This window comes from Streptopelia decaocto, assembly GCF_964273445.1.
Source record: "Streptopelia decaocto genome assembly, chromosome: 3".
NCBI lineage: Eukaryota > Metazoa > Chordata > Aves > Columbiformes > Columbidae > Streptopelia > Streptopelia decaocto.
Window position 1 is genome coordinate 112,947,941 of NC_138656.1, and position 16,503 is coordinate 112,964,443.

The following is a 16,503-nucleotide window of genomic DNA, read 5'->3' on the forward strand; positions in this document are numbered from 1 at the left end:
GTTACTTGGTCAGCGACACTTTTAAAAGGAAAAAAAAGCAAAAAAATCCACTTATTCAGGAATTTAAGCCCTAGGTTTTATTGCTAACCCTTGGGAATTGTCTTACAACAGCTCACAGTCTCTCTTGTTTTGAGTTTCTATCTCAAAATGATGCGGGCTCTTGATCTATCCAACTTGACTGTATCTTTTTATTAAAGTCACACTTCCTATGATGGTGGATTTAATTTAATGCAAACGAAATTGTGTCTAGGTGACATGATCCGACTGTGTTATGCAAGCTCCTACATTATGACATTCTTCTCACACTAACTAAAAGCTTTGTTGCAACATATTAATATAGAAGGGGTTATTTGTTTTGCTAGCAATAAAGGCTGTATATTTGCCGTTTAGAACCAGTAATAAGGTTGACTTTTACACAACCTTGGGGAGAGAGTGACGTTATTTATTTATTTTCGAAGAGTTAAAAATTAAAAATGCATCTTGCGCGTGTTCAGATGAGACGAGAGCGAAGGAGAGTACATACAAATTCCATCAAATACAATTAGCATAATCAGAGGCTGGATGAGAGCCACAAACGATTCCACAAGGGAAGGAAGAAAGTACTTCCTGGGATCTGGGTGCATTGCCCGGAGCGGAGCGGGACGTAAAGCAGGAGGAACTATTTTTACCCAAGGGCAATTTTTAAAGATAGTGCCCTTGCAAGCAGCTCTTATTTTATTATTTGTATGGATTCTTTTTCTGCCCTGAATTTGTATACTGTATTATCCATGAGGATAAATGTCGGAGTAGATTAAGATTAAATTAGGAACTAGATACTCCAAAACAAAAATAATCTCTCTCCTTCTTATGCACTCCCTTAGTTTAATTTAGGTTTGGGAGACGGGAGAGGGAATTTTTTCCCTTTAGATGCACCAGGCTGCGGCTACATAGACTGTATTTTCTTTTGAATCTTTTTACATTAAATTTTCTCTACGGATAATGTAACTTCCAGTATCCCATCTTCTTTGGTTTAGGTCATCATTCTCTTCATAGAGTTCCTGAATTTCTTTCTTCTGCTTGTAATATAGCTGGATGATGTTCTTTATCATTTTTTTCCCCCTCTTTCATTCTGGTTCTGCTGCAGTGCACACGGGGGCACAGTCAGAGAGTTTACAATGGCTCTTACCTTCCAGAGAGCGATGAGTAATTTAAGCCACTTGTTATCCAGGGCTGCCAGACTCCAGCTTCTAACAGAGCCGATGGAGAGAAGCAGGCATGACACCTAAATTAGGTACCTGTATTACATCGTTTAACTGCTGCCCCTAGATCTTACCAAGTTAGTTATAATAACCCTATTGATGTTAGTAGGTAAAAGCTCAGCATTTAAAAATTCCCCGCATGTTGTACACAGAGTCTTTTGCTTATCTGCAAGACAGTCTTTTCCCTGCCTGCTTCTTTCTTCCTGAACTGCTGCTTTTTTCTGTCACTTTGTGTCTTATCTTGTATTTTCTCATCTTCTCTCACCTCCCTTCCACTCCCTCTGACACATGCAAATGCTCCAGAATACGATCATGCACTCATACTTTATTAGTCTTTCTCACACGCATATTTTTCTGGTTCATTTTCTTTGCTGGGCTTGTTCCGTTTGGCTTTCGTTTTACATTTTAATACAAAATATGCTTAACAGTGTCTATTTAAAACTGCAGTTGTTTAAACACTGCAAACAGTCCCTTTGGGAAGCGGGAGGAGAGCAGGGAGTGCGGCTGAAGGCGGCTGGCGATGGCTTGTGTTTAGCGCATCTTCCTTTGCCCACAAAACCACATGTATAGGGCTGATTCTACCAGTTCTTGGTTCAGCACAGTTTCTGACATTTGCTTAGTCTTTAAAACTAAAATAATAATAATTAAAATAATTAAAGTAATAAAAATAATAAAAAACGGTGCTCTCAACTTTGTGCATTCAGAGATCTCTCCGAAAATAAAGCGAGCCAGGATTTCTGACAGGCAACCAGTCAGTTGAGCACTACTGAGAAGTTATTGAGAAACAAGACCGCAAGCACGTACAGCTGGAAATAGGGGTTCCTTCCCATAGGGGAAACTTGCTGGTTTTTGAATATAGGAAAGATTTGGGGAAGTTTTTAAAGTGTGTTTGAGTTGACACAGTTCTTTCCCTCTGGTACTCTTACGGTTGGGTAATGCTACTAACACCCCTGGGCTTACAGCCCCAGGTAAGACGCTGTGCTGGGCGTGTGACAGCTTTTCCAGACACGGAAATGTCACAAGTTTAAAACCTCCCATTTTATGCCCCGTGCAGCTGTAAACAGGAATTTTATTCCACTGAGAAAGACAGATTTTTAGTTGGCGGGTGGAGTTAGCTCTCCCAGCTACATCTGAAAGGGCTTGAACTCCCTGAAGCTGGATATTGAAAAGCTGTAGACAGTCACATTTTGTAGTTATTTTACTTTTATTAATGAAATAAAAAAATGCAAACCGAGACCTGCCTAGCTCACCCTTTGGTAAATAATTTAAATGTACAAATTCACTCATGAAAGAGAAGGAAATTAAAAAATGTCTCAAGGTGACTAGTTCCAGAGACAGATAAATCATTTTTTAAGTAACAGCAACAACAGTATCTTACACTTCTCACCTCTCCAAGAATCACAAAGCTGTTTAGGTATTAACCGCTCTGTACAATATCTACAGGAAAAGCTGTGTCCGGTGTGATGCAGTGATGCTGTGAAGCAAGATGGGATGGGGCGAGGGGGCTCCCGCATCTCCTCGAAATGCAATTACTGGAGTTGAAATTGGGCCAAGACAATGGAACTAACAATATATTCTTGGAAAATGTGCTCTTTGATCGTAAATATCCATGAACCAAAGCTTGCCAACGGTATTGATTTTGGCAGTGGATTATCACTGACAGCCAGGATCTGCTGCCCTCCTGCTTTAAGCGGTGCCCTAATAGGTTTTTAGACAAACAGCCAGGGAGAACACGGAGAGCAGCTCTCCGGGACACGTTCATCACAGCACACGTTCCCTGAACACCTCGGATTGAGCACATGAGAAATATTGTACAGGAATTTAGTTCCAGGGCAGCGAATCCCACGCGTCTGGGACCTGCACAGACCAGCTCCAGGTGTGGTGTGTGATGTCCAAGCTGCCCGTGTCGCCAGCTCTGGGCAAGTTCCCATCCACGTGCTGAGGCTGGTCCTGCTCAGCCCCACGTCTGTCATGAGCTTTGAAATGAAGACATGAACAGACTTTTTAGCAGGGCCTGTTGCGATAGGACAAGGGGTGATAGTTTAAACTAAAAGAGGAGAGTTTCAGGTGTTTCACCACAATGAGGGTGGTGAAACACTGGCCCAGGTTGCCCAGAGAGGTGGTGGATGCCTGGAGACATCCCAGGCCAGGCTGGATGGGGCAACCTGATCTGGGTGAAGATGTCCCTGCTCATGGCAGGGGTGGCACTGGATGAGCTTTGAAGGTCCCTTCCAATCCAAACTATTCTGTGATTCTATTTGCAAAATCTGACATTCATGGTGGTTTTTTTCCTTCTAAATCTACACCTGGCAGACAGTTGCTGGCTTTAACAAATTTAAGACCTGGGCTTCAATAGCAGACGCATTAGGTAAGGATGCTTACAAGCTGATGGTACTTTTATTCTTAAATGAAGTTGAGTATACCTATAATCGGGGTGCTGGTTAAAATAATGAGATAAAATTTGAGAAAGTGCAAAATAATTCCTGCACATCATCCAAATGATCTTTGTCTTTGTGTGCAAAATGCCTTGAAATTGTGCCCTGATCCTCAACTGTCAATTCTAAATCCTACTGTAATACAAATAATAACCAGATATTTAGAATAGATTAGAATTTACTTTTGCATCCATTAGCATTTCTTTTAAATCTGACAAACGATTTAGAAAATCTATATGAATACGAAGTGCCTGCTCATCATATTTTGTGACAGCTGGGTGAATACTTGACATCTTTGTGCTCTTAAAAGAACATATGCAAAGGCTCAGTTTAATTTGTAGGGTTGAGGGAATTTATTTGCCTAATTTTGAGCCTGCTAGCACATGATGGATTTGAAAGTTCAGTTCTAACAGGAGTATAATTGGGTTCTCATTTCACTTAGGAGAGAGCGTGATAGAAAGGGTGAAGAGAGAGATAGAGACATGGGAAAAATAAAGTAAGAAAATGAAACTGAGAATACTCATGAAAAAAATTGCAATGAGGCTGAGAAAAAAAAATGTAGCAAGGCAGAGCATGAGAAAAAGCCCACACATATAAATAAGATACTCTTTAAGGGGACAGAAGAGAAAAAGTAATGTGTTCTTAATCGTAATTCCAAATATCTTTTGGTTGGAAAGGGTTGGTGCTTTAAAATATACTCGCTGTGGTAGCTGAAAACAAAGATAACATATTCAGTCCCTAAGTTGTGGGGAGAGAGAGGGGAATGTTTCTCTAAATGCTTTCTCAATCTCAGTAAGTAGAGCAGCTCATCAAACATTTTGTCTTGCGAGGTTGGTCCTTCACTGTCGGTAGGGAGTGGAGCATCTCCCTTATGAAGAAAGGCTGAGGGAGCTGGGGCTCTTTAGCTTGGAGAAGAGACTGAGGGGTGACCTTATTAATGTTTATAAATATATAAAGGGTGAGTGCCATGGGGATGGAGCCAGGCTCTTCTCGGTGACAACCAATGAAAGGACAAGGGGTAATGGGATCAAGCTGGAATACAAGAGGTTCCACTTCTCAGTGAGGGTGACAGACACTGGAACAGGCTGCCCAGGGGGGTTGTGGAGTCTCCTTCGCTGGAGACATTCAAACCCACCTGGACATGTTCCTGTGCGACCTCACCTAGGTGTTCCTCCTCCAGCAGGGGGATTGGACTAGATGATCTTTTGAGGTCCCTTCCAATCCCAAACACACTGTGATACTGTGATACTGTGAAACGATGAACTGCAAGGGTGGGACATGTGGCCATGGCTGCACAAACCAGGTCCGGCAGATGAACCTCGATCTTGCTGGCCATCAGAAGTTTGTCTGATGTTTCCAGTGGTTTCATCGGGGACAGAGACCAACTCACACTCCAGAGGTCAGCTATCCATTGCCAAAATGCTGAGCTCGGTCTGTTCCCTGCGTGCATGGGAAGTCCTAGGGTGATCACAAGTGACTAAATCCCATCAGGTGACAGATGCCCACTTGCAGGATGGACATGATGACTGCATACAGGTGCTGGTTGGTGTATACGTAGAAAATGAAGTAGTACGGTACCAAGTGATAGGGAAGGAGTCTTCCCGTACAACTCCTGAATTCTTCTATAAGAGACGCAAGATGGGTGGGACAGTTGATTTGGATCTGACCTGTTGACATGTGCTTTGGCCTTTCTTCTGATGACAAGCATACTCCTTTTGCCATGCCAGTGACACGTCCACCATCCAGTGTCCTTCCTCCTCCCATAGCAGCCTGTGGGCCAGGATTCGCTGGTGGGGCTGCCCACCAACATCCTAAAGCTGTTTTATTAGCAGTCCTTAGGGAAGCAAGTTTGCTGATGATACCAAACTGGAAGTGCTGACACACCAGAATTCTGTGCTGCCATTCAGCAAGACCTGGTCAGGCTGGAGGGCTGGGCAGAGAAGAAGCCGATGAAGTTCAACAAGGGCAAGTGTAGGGTCCTGCACCTGAGGAGGAACAACCCCAGGCACCAGTACAGGTTGGGGTGGACCTGCTGGAAAGCAGCTCTGCAGAGAAGGACTTGGGAGTTCTGGTTGACCATGAGCCAGCAATGTGCCCTTGTGGCCAAGAAGGCCTGGGGTGCATTAGGAAAAGTGTGACCAGCAGGTTGAGGGAGGTTGTTCCTCCCCATCTATTCTGACCTGGTGAGGCCACATCTGCAGTTCTGTGTCCGGTTCTGGGCTCCCCAGCTTAAGAAGGACAAGGAATTACTGGAGGGAGTCCAGTGAGGGCTACAAAGATGATGAAGGGTCTGGAGCATCTTTCTTATGAGGAGACACTGAGAGAGCTGGGTCTGTTCAGCCTGGAGAAGAGAAGCTGAGAGGGGATCTCGTCAATGTTTATAAATATCTGAAGGGTGGGTGTCAAGAGGATGGACCAGACTCCTTTCAGTGGTGCCCAATGACAGGATGAGGGGCAACAGGCACAGGCTGAAGCACAGGAGGTTCCATCTGAACATGAGGACAAACTTCTTTACTCTGAGATGCCAGAGCCTGGAACAGGCTGCCCAGAGAGGTTGTGGAGTCTCCTTCTCTGGAGACATTCAAACCCACCTGGACACATTCCTGTGTGATCTGCTCTGGTGAACCTGCTTTAGCAGATGGGTTGGACTGGATGATCTCCAGAGGTCCCTTCCAACCGCAACCAGCCATGCTGTGATTCTGTAATACCTCTCCACATCCCTCAAGTTTAGTTTTTAAAGTAGTCTCTTGGTGAAAAAAATAGGGGAGGAATTGAGCTCGGTTTCACTCCAACTCCAAGCATTTTTTTCCTACTTAGTTCCAAATGAGCTGGTTTCTGTGGTCCCCGTCCTTTCTTTTGTTCAGCTTTGGACTTTGCAGCTGGTTACTAATGGGTGCAGCTCAACCAGCTTGAGCTCCGGGCATTTGAAGATACGTCTCTGTTCAGTGCTGTAGGACCTTGTTGGCTGCTTAAGGTTTAGGTCAGTACACAGCAAATGGAAGTACTTTCCCTGTGATACTTGTATTTACTTTGATTTTCAGGTAAGAACAACATTTCTAGCTGTCTCACTGGCAACTTTCATTAATGCTCCTTGTTGAACAGTAGCTTTTTCATCTTTGTGCCTCGCTAACGTTGTAGAATTAAATGGGTTTTTCTGCCTTTTTGATTGTATCCAGATATTCTGTCACCTTTTGATCTCCGTGTCGTGCACATAGACTGTAAACTCCTTCAGGTACAGACTGCTGGGGTGGGGGGTGTATGAGGGGGTATTTTTTCTTTATGGGGTCCCTACTGTAGCAGAGCCCCAGATACTGTAGTACTGGCAAATAATAGTAATAGTAATAATGATATAAATAGTTGTTATTGTTATTACTACTACTACTATTTCCACATTACCCTTCTGATACCTAGGAAAAACAATTTTATTTTAAGTTTATTCAGAGCTGTAGGAAGAGCTGGAAATGGCAACCTACAGACACAGCAAATGGCCCCAAGTACTGATACTTCTCTGACTTTATACAACATCTTCTGCTTAATCCGATCACTGGTTAATTTAATCCTGTTTCATTTGATTGGATCCCCTGGAACCAAATCATCAGTGTTGTGTTTTAGTCTGGTATTTCTGATCATTGTCTTTGTTAATTTGATCAGGATTGATTGAGCCAGTCATTGAAAATAAATCACATAATTAATCAAATGCAGCATTAGAAAAGCATATCCTCAGCTGGTCTGTCAGCTTTTACCTCTTGTTTTTCCTCCTCAGTACGTGGAGTTTGGAGTTTCTTTAGAAGGAAGTAGAGACAAGCATTTTAATAGCATCCACATTTCAGTAATACAAGGGAAGAGATTTATATATATATGTATATGTAAATATACATATGCTTATTTAATGGTTTATTTAGAGTGGGCTAGACTAGACTAGTATAGAACAGGAGTATTCCAGTTGACAGGGCTCTACCACAGTCATCTAGTCTGACTTTACGTCTCCTCTCAGAGCATCTTAATCTTGCAAACTCTGTGGTCCTTTCTGAGACAGGGCTGTTGGGTGTTGGATGGAGAGTCTTGCTCAATGACTCAACTTTCTTAACAACTCGGTGATTTTTAGGGAATGGACATGTGATCTGTGTTTGGATTTGGCACAGAATCACCATTAAATGTAAAAAAACAAGCTAGGGCTCGGTGGTTTTTTCTAATAAGGTCCAGATAGTCCGGTGTACAGTCAGAGCTTGGCTGAAGGTCACGGTTTCTCCAAAAACTGCGCTATGGGTGAGAAAGGAGATTTTTGGATTTGCAACAAATATTATTTTTATATATATATATATATTTTTTATTTTTTTTTTTAAGTGGGTGTTTGGTCCTGTTTTTACTCTTCTCTCACTCTAATTGATATTTGTGACCCATGTTAGATATTTATAGATTCGTATTCTACCTGAAGCTTTATTACCGCAAACCAAGGCCTGGTTTGTCTTTTGGAGACCATGGCCGTACAAAGAACAGCTTTCCCTCTCCCGAAAGCCCCAGCAAGTTCAGGAGGGGATGTGCCGCCTCTTATGGGGTTTTATCTGCAAAGCCCCCGGGCTGGTGTCCCTGGCAGTTCATCCTGGGGGGTCCCGAGGGCACCGTCTGCCCTGCACCCATCCCAGCAGAAACAGCAGCTTCTGATGGACCTGTGACCTGTGACAGCAGAGCAGGAGAATTAGGAAGATCGGATCACAACTTGCTGTTGTAGGTGAGATATCCTGACTAAAGGTCGTTTAATTTTAGCCTGTCATTCCCTACATGGCTTACAGAACCAATCTGGGCTATTTCAGGCTCACCATAACCCCTTCTCTGTCACCCTGAGGTTTTTTAAACAGGAGATTATTTTTAGAGGTGGTTTGCTTTGTGTTAACCTCCTGGGAGCAAAGAGAATAGGAGGTTTTATGTTTTAAAGTGGTGTAAATTTTCTTTAAAAGATAAATAACAGGATTTTCAAAGGTCTTTGGCTAAACTCCCCACTCTTGCTGGGTGTCCTCTTATTTATGAGCCCAGTGGCCCAAACTGGACACCTAGAAGAATTTAATCTTAAAGGAAACAAAAAGAAAAGGAATGTAAAGCAATTTGTTGTTGAAGGAAACCTAAGTAGGGCTTAATCTTAATGGCAGTTATTTATCCTCAGATGGCAAAGGACTAGTTAGCATCACAAGTTGCCATGAGCAGAGCAATATTGAAGGATCATCTGATTCACACCCCAAAAATGAGAGTGAGATACAGGCCTACTGGTAACACTAGCCACAGATATACCATTATCAGTTTTACTTTAAATTGTGCAGCTGTGGACAGCAAGATATGTCTGATAGCCATTTGCTAGATTTATAGCTTGGTATGCTATTTGTTTGCCATAAATCTTTTAGAAGGATGATGGTCGGGGCAGCTGGAGCGTTCATGCCAGTCAACGAATCGGTTCTGCCAAAGGAGAACAGGAGAACCGAGCAGGTTCTTACTGGTGGTGTGGAGAGACGGGAACAAAATGAGCAGGAAAGCTTTGATGTCAAACCGACAGAGCGGAAAAATGGGAGAAAACGGTGCCTGTGTTTCCAGAAAAAAACATATATTAGCACTGTATTGTAAATCAAATTAAATGACTGCCCGAGTGCCCGATCCCGCGCTGAACTTCTCGTGTTATTAGAGCTCTGAATCTGATGGGAGCCGGGTTGCATCTCGAGAGCTTGTTCCCAAAAAGGATCTGCCACTCATGTCTGGTCGGAACAGCTTGGTGAATGTTTGGCTTCTTTTAAGAACCAACTGGGAGATTGATGGGTTCGAGCTGTTTGTGCACAGACTTGTTTGAGTCTTAAAATGCATTTTCATCTGTCTGCACAGGAAAAAAAAAATGTATCTATATTTTAATAAGAACCGTTGAGATACTTGTTTTTAGATTAAAAGGGAATGCAGTGTATTATTTTAGTGTTTTTTACTGGGGGATATATTTGTGTTTCTTCTGCACAACCCAAATTTTAACAAGACCGGAGCAATTACAGGAATAGCCAGATTGTAGATGTTATCTCGTGTGTAGGAAAAGGGCTGGATTATTAAAGTGTCTGAGCTCTTTGAGAGATGCAGCGCTCTAATCCTATTTTTCACATCTTAATTTTAGTGACTGCATAACTTACCTTCGCAAGATGCTCTTAATTGAACATTTCAATAGCATTTGAATAAAATCTAATATATCTGGGATTCCTCCTCCACTCCTTTAAAATATGATGTGAAATTTATTAGTCTAAATGTACATATCCCAGAGCTAATTGTTTTATCTTGTAAATCAGTTTCTCCTCATCTTTAATACAGCTTTTACTCTTAGATTTAAAGAATAAACAAATTCTTGATTGAAGAGTCTTTGTTGTTTTGCAGTAGAAAAGGGGGGGCGGGCAGCTTTATAAATGTAAAAGGATTTTTAGTTCTTTTTTAATTATTTACAAACGCTGAGTTAAAGGACAGTGGAGTTTAAATTATGCATTAAATTAGCATCCTACTGATGGAACACTCTCAAAGAAAGTTGAAATTTTTAAATTACTACAAGCCAAATTCAGCCACAATTTAACAGCTCAATTGATGCTGATGGATTTAAGGCAGCGATGAATCTGGACCGATAGGCTTATTTTTCTTTGTTGCTGTGAAAGGTAAGCACACTGTTTCTACAGTACTGACTGTCCTTTTGTTTGAGAGTTGACCGGGTGTACTTTGATCCTTTTCTTAGAAAAAGAATTCTCTGTTCTCCCTTAAAGAAAGCTTCCTGAGACCCAGATCAGATCATGGAAACCAAAGTGAACACACAAAAGTGCCTGTTAGACAGTGAAATTTATGTGCAAACTAAATGTGCCCTTGGTGATAGCCTTACTGATCAAGCCACGTTAATAAATCAGTAATATCATGCAGTACTGTTCAACACACACAGGCTTATCTTGGTTTGCTTTTTTTTCTCCTTTTTTTTTTTTTTTTTGGTTTTTTTTTTTTTGGTTTTTATGTGCCTGCTGTGTAGGCAGAGAACATGCACTTTCCTGCCACGGAGTGTGTACTACAATTGAAACACTGAATTCAGAGGGCTTGAATGTAAAATGTCGGCATCCAATACAACAAAAGGGAACTTGAACAGAAGTGAATTAATGTAGGGATTGGAGCCTAAAGAGCCACAGCTTTTACTTTATAAGTATTCCTCTAATGCTTTAGGCCCTGATCCAGAATGAAATTCAGGGTCCTGTTTGGATGATTAAAAGAAATCAATGAGAAATTTGGGACCAAAAATGCCGTATGGAGCAATTTCTGACCCTATCAATGGCCAGCATTTGCATTCAAGATAAACGTTTAGTTCTCAAGCGATCTGCCGTCAGGTCATTCTTGAGTAGCTTCGCCGGTACACAAGGGTTACATCCTTTGTACGCCCTTGGGATTCTGGTCTGACAAGCACTTACTCCATTATTACCCATATTTCCTCTTGTCCTCTGACAAAAAGCACTTATGATGGACTGGATTTATCTCCCTCCAGCACGGGATGCCTGCGGGATCCCTCACAGCCCTCTCCCCTTGCGCAGTGCATGTTCTCTGCAGTACGATGCTCCTGACGGTGCGCGTTTTCCTTCGGTGCCAGATGATTTTGCGTTCGTAGCTTTGCTCTGGTTCGGGGTTGATCTGCATGCCGACCGTGTTAGCAGAGGAGGTTCTGCTCAGGCTAAAGTGGGGCTTCTGTGCTCGAACCCAGTGTCGTGCGCTGATGTCCCTGGTGTCCTGGAGCAGCAAGTGTCGCAGCCGGGACCTCGGTTCGATACCTCAGCTCCGTTCCCTGATGTTCTCGCTGAGAAACGAAGGCAGCTGGGTGAGTACCTGAGCCTCTGCTGGTGAAATTTCCCAAGACAGCATACAAAGTGCCATTTATGAAGCGTTTCTTGTCATTCCATGGTCCCTCATTCATTCCCACCTAACGCTGAGCACCTGACTGGAGCGCTGGTGTGAGAGCGGTGGTTGTCCCGGGCAGGGCAGCCACCAAAAATAAATGGATACCCCCTATGGTCAATTCACAACCTTCTTCTATCCCATCTTTCTCCCCCCTTTTCATAACCTCATTCCTCCTCTTGCTTCCCCAGAGCTGCAGCCAGTGTGGACAAGGAGCTTCATAAAGGGTTAATGAGACAACAGCAGTTGACCCATTCCTGGCGTGGAGTTCCTTTCCATTGCATTGCCAGAGCTTGGGAATTTGGCTGATTATGTGTTTAGGAGGGTGACCAAGGCTCAAATGGGAATGAGACAGCAAAGAGGTTCAGTTCAGGAATGATGGGGTTGATGTTGGGAGGTGGGGAGGAGAAGCTGGACATGTTTATACATCTGCCCTCTGAGCAGCCCCCGGGCTGGGTGCTCAGGAGCCGGGGCTGGGTAAGGGCAGTTGTGTGTGTCTGGGACGTGGGCCCCACTGCACCCCCAGGTTTCTCCAAGCCTGTGTCCCTCACCTCGCGGTGGGGGTGTCTTTAAATCGTCTGAAAATGGGGATGGATGCAGCCCATACCCCACTGCTGAGCCTTGTGTCTCGCCTGAAGGCGACACCTCAGCGCTCCAGAGCTCACCACGGCACGTCCATGGATGCTGGTTGAGATGCCGGTATTGAATTATTCTCTCCACTCGAGAGGGAACTAAGACTTCTTTTGTCTTTTATGCAGGGTGGCAACATTTTTCCTGTGAGTTAACTGTATTATTCACTTTCTCGCTGCTCCAGCATTAGCTTTGGAAAGAGAAAAACAATGCTGTGTCATCGCAGAATTGCCTGGTGATGGGAGCTGTAAGGTAGATGAGTTCTTCTCTCCACCCATGAGCAACTTCTTGAATGAGGTTTTACAGCAGGACAGCTCATTCTGTTTCTCTTGCACACTGGTCTATCCGTATCTCTTAGGTTTTTAATACATTACAATACAGCCGTCCCTTAAAGCGACAGTTTCATTTCTGTAGCCCAGCCCAATGACTGGTGCTAGGGAGATGTTGCTGTCATCATTGCATCTTTCAAAGGTCAGCATCCATCCTTAAGAGCTTCTTTGGCCACAGACTAGACTCGGAAATACACTTGGGATTCTGTCCAGCACAGCATAGGATTCTACCCCGGATGAAGATCTGTCCCTGTGTGGTTCAGATTTAACGTACATGCCCCATGCACGCAAGTAATACCTGTGTCATGCAATATTTAGCAGCGTGAAGTACAAATTGGACCATAAACTCTTTGGTGCAGAGACCACTGAGCTTTTTAGAGCACCAGACACGTTCAGGCTTAAAACCCAACCAGGGCCACCAGTCATTACTTGTTAGAGCGAGACACAGCTAACAGCTTTAAAAGGAATTCCCTCATTAAATTGAAGTTGCTTTTACCCATGACAGGCCACAAAACCTGAATCCGTGGGAGGGAAATGTTTGCCTCTATGCATGCATGCCTCTTAGCCTTTTTATTTTCAATGGGGAGAAAAAACAGAGTGGGTTGCATATTGGATACATTAGCTTAGTATTAAGCTGCCATTCCCAATCTCTTTTGGATAATTGGAACAGAGAATCACTGCTTCTCATCCATCACTTTAAATGAAGGCCGTAGTAAAATAATTTTGGTCGCTGGGAAGCACAAATAGGATCCCTCTCTCCAGATTAGTTCTTTTTTGCTCATGGAACTGTTTGAATAGGTCTCAGCACCCGGAGCCGTGGCAGGATGGATGTCAGCAGTTTTACAAGCCTTTGGGGAGGTTGCTCCAATGTGTTTCTAAGGACCTCCCAGGAAGCGCTTGGTGTTGTTGACCCTGGGGAAAGTTGTATTGGAATTTTTGTTGTTGGATTTTGGTTGTTGTTTTTAATTCCACTAACATACTCTGTAACGCTGGTAGTAGCGTGGTAGGTTTTATTTTTCCATTGATGTACAAAAGGTCTTGCTAAAAGTTTAGGTCTTATTTCATCAAAGATTTGTGAAGCTTTGGACTTAAAGTCAGGCTTAGTTGTAGCTATGCCACCTAATAGTGACCATGTAAACTGATGCAATATAGACCAAATCACTAATTCCCAGTCTTCAGCACCAGCTGATTGCTGTGAACTCATGAACTTTCTTGTGGATATTCCGCAAAGCCCCATGAATCTGAAGGTTTTTAATGTTTTAATTTAATAAGGTTCAGTGGACCAGCTGTACACCAATTACTGTTGCCTATGGGCCATGGTTTATGACTGTTGGAGCTACAAAAAATCGACGACCTGGCAACTTGTCTGTGTTAGTCTCATGTAGTTCTGAAATCGTTCCATCTTGCTCTGTTCTGCCTGTACATCCGTATTGCAGTTCATTTCCTTAAAGCTGGGAGGTTGGTCACCGCTGGAGTTCAAAGAGGCAGGCGGGAGGTGAAATGCAAGCTTCAACTGAACATTTCCTTTGTTCTTAATGATTGTTTCAAACAGAAGACAAAAAAATCCTCACATTTGAATTTGGGGTGACAAAGAGCACAGATTGAACATTTTAGGGGTGCTACAAAGATGCTGATGGTTGCTTCAGTAATCTTCGTAGTCTCCCATGAATTCCAGGCAATCAAACAGCCAGTGCCGCTTCAACAGACCTTTTAGAAACCTCCTTGTCTTTTCCTGTAAACAGACATTTGGCAGTATTTTAAAATGTATACCCAGTAGATTTTGTAATGCATTTCCTTTTTTCATGTGTTTCGTGTTTAATTCAAGCAAGCATCTGACATGAAAGCCAAAGATAAAAGTGTAACATAGTACAATTAGTTTCTGTGAAGTCTGCGGATCACTAATGGAACACATCTCTTCCCCCTGCACAACTAGCATAATACAGGCCATTTTTTGGTCATTTATGTTGTACATTAAAAGCATCAAATAGAGTGCCATCATGTGCCTGAGCACATGGACAGAAAGTTCCTCTGTTTGATAATGTTGCAAATAATTTTGCTTTCCAGATACACAAATCAGTAATTGCTGCAATCGGATCAGAGGCATGTAACACTTGTAATGTAATCCTTCATGTATTAAGAAAAATAATGCAGAAATTAGATCAGAGACCAGAAGTATAGATATAAAAAAAAAAAAAGGAGAAATTCAATAAGCTGTTTTTTCTGTTTCCACCACCATTATTGTCTAAACTGTGTTTCATGAATGCGTGTTTTGATTTCATACCAACTAATCTCAGGCTCTTTCTGATCAAATAAATACAAGCTCAGGGGTACGGTTGGGAAGGAACGTGCTGAACTTGTGCATGGAAATGCACTGAGCCTCTAAGAAGCAGGTTTTGTGAGCATATTTAGTGAAAAGACATTTGGGAAACAAGCAGCATTTTGTGGAAGCAGAAGTGTTTATTGACAGCAAACCTGCAAATCTCCTTCCTCTTTATTAATGCTCAAAGAATAGAATTTAGAACTAGATTCAGGGGCAATCTCCACCAGTTAGAAATGTGCCTGATCTGGTGCTCAGGTTTTTTGGAGGGCAAGCTTTCCGTTGCAGAATAGGCAACAATATTTTTGTAGGATTTAGGAGAGCGGAGTCACATTCTCCCTCTCTTACCCACTCTGTACAGAACATATGGATTGTTTTAAAATGATAGCATGTGTGTGCTTCTGCATTATTTAATGTACAGGGGTAGTTTTTCTTGTTGCAGACCGACACTGTTTTAAAGCAGCTTGGGGATATAACAAAGTTACACAAGATGTTGCACATCTCCACAATGCCACACAATAATGAGAAGTGCAGGGATTGCAAACCCGCTTAGGAGACCCAGCCCATAGAACAATGAGATGCAACACACGGATGCCACGTGTGGAACACGTGGGGTGTGATTTGGGTTGTGAGTCCTCCTGTCCTTCTTTGCTGATTCATAAAGATGCCAACTTCTCCACATTGCATTTGCTGGTTTTTGAAGCTTTGCTTTGGGATAGATAATAGTGTTTCTGGAGGAGGTATCTTAGCTGATTTATAGGCAGAGAATGCTGGTGGTGCTTTTTTTGTTCTTATTTCTTCTTTTACTGCAGAGCACTTTGGCCACGGTTAAACAGTTTAGCTGGATCCAAATGGATACTGCTAACATGAACTGGTAAACCACCAGCAGCGTTATATCCCTCTGTGTCAAAGACCTCGTACAATGTAAAAGCTAAAAGAATTCAGATTAAGCCTTTCCCAGGACAACTTATAAATAGAAAGTGTTTCAAAACTGAGATTTATTTCTTCCCCTCCTGCCCTTTCTTTGCCATGAATACAACAGAAGGAATCTTAAAGCTCTTGCTTGCCTGCATGTCGTCTCTTTTTGCCTTTCCCGACTCATTTTTATTTCATTTGCAAAAGTTATAGAAGGTTTGAGAAGTTAAGAAAATTAAAATGGTGGGGGCAGAAGGAAATGTGAGTCTAAAACCTGAACATCATTTTCCTTGTTTACAGTAAAGTAGAAGAAAACCTGGAGAAGTTAAAGGTTTTTTAAACACGTAAATATATAGATATAAGCCGCTTAGTTTGGACACAAGCTGAAAATTCTCACTTCCAGCTTCCACACCAAAAAGAAGACACTAAGAATCACATTTCCCTTTGACCAACTGTGTTTAACAAAGTATATAGCATCTCTAGTCCTCCGTCCTCCATCAGGGTCTGTACCGGGTCTGCTGGCTCCCAGAGCAAGGGAGGATAAAGCCCAGGTGGAAAAGGCAGCGGGTGATGGATGTTGGGGGTATTTGGAGAAAGGAGAGAGCCTTGCAGGACAGAAGAGCTCACAGAGATGTCAGTTCAGGTTCCTCCAGTAGGTTTAAAAAGCTGAGGAATGAGTGATGGGCTTGGGAAAGGTGTGTGTTTATTTGCAG

General features: G+C 42.7%; 1 protein-coding gene across 4 annotated transcripts in view; it reads left to right on the plus strand.

Annotated features, from left to right (window-relative positions):
- Window positions 1-16,503, plus strand: part of KLHL29 (kelch like family member 29) — a 415,043-nt gene that overhangs the window by 254,155 nt on the left and 144,385 nt on the right. Inside the window, exon 1 of one of the 4 annotated variants that reach the window (XM_082047374.1) lies at window positions 11,418-11,522. The exons of the other annotated variants lie outside the window; for them this stretch is intronic. Within the exon in view, the coding sequence (XP_081903500.1) occupies window positions 11,421-11,522 (102 nt within the window). The 5' untranslated portion in view covers window positions 11,418-11,420. Of the gene's footprint in view, window positions 1-11,417; window positions 11,523-16,503 lie in introns of those variants that run through there. 4 annotated transcript variants of the gene reach the window in all.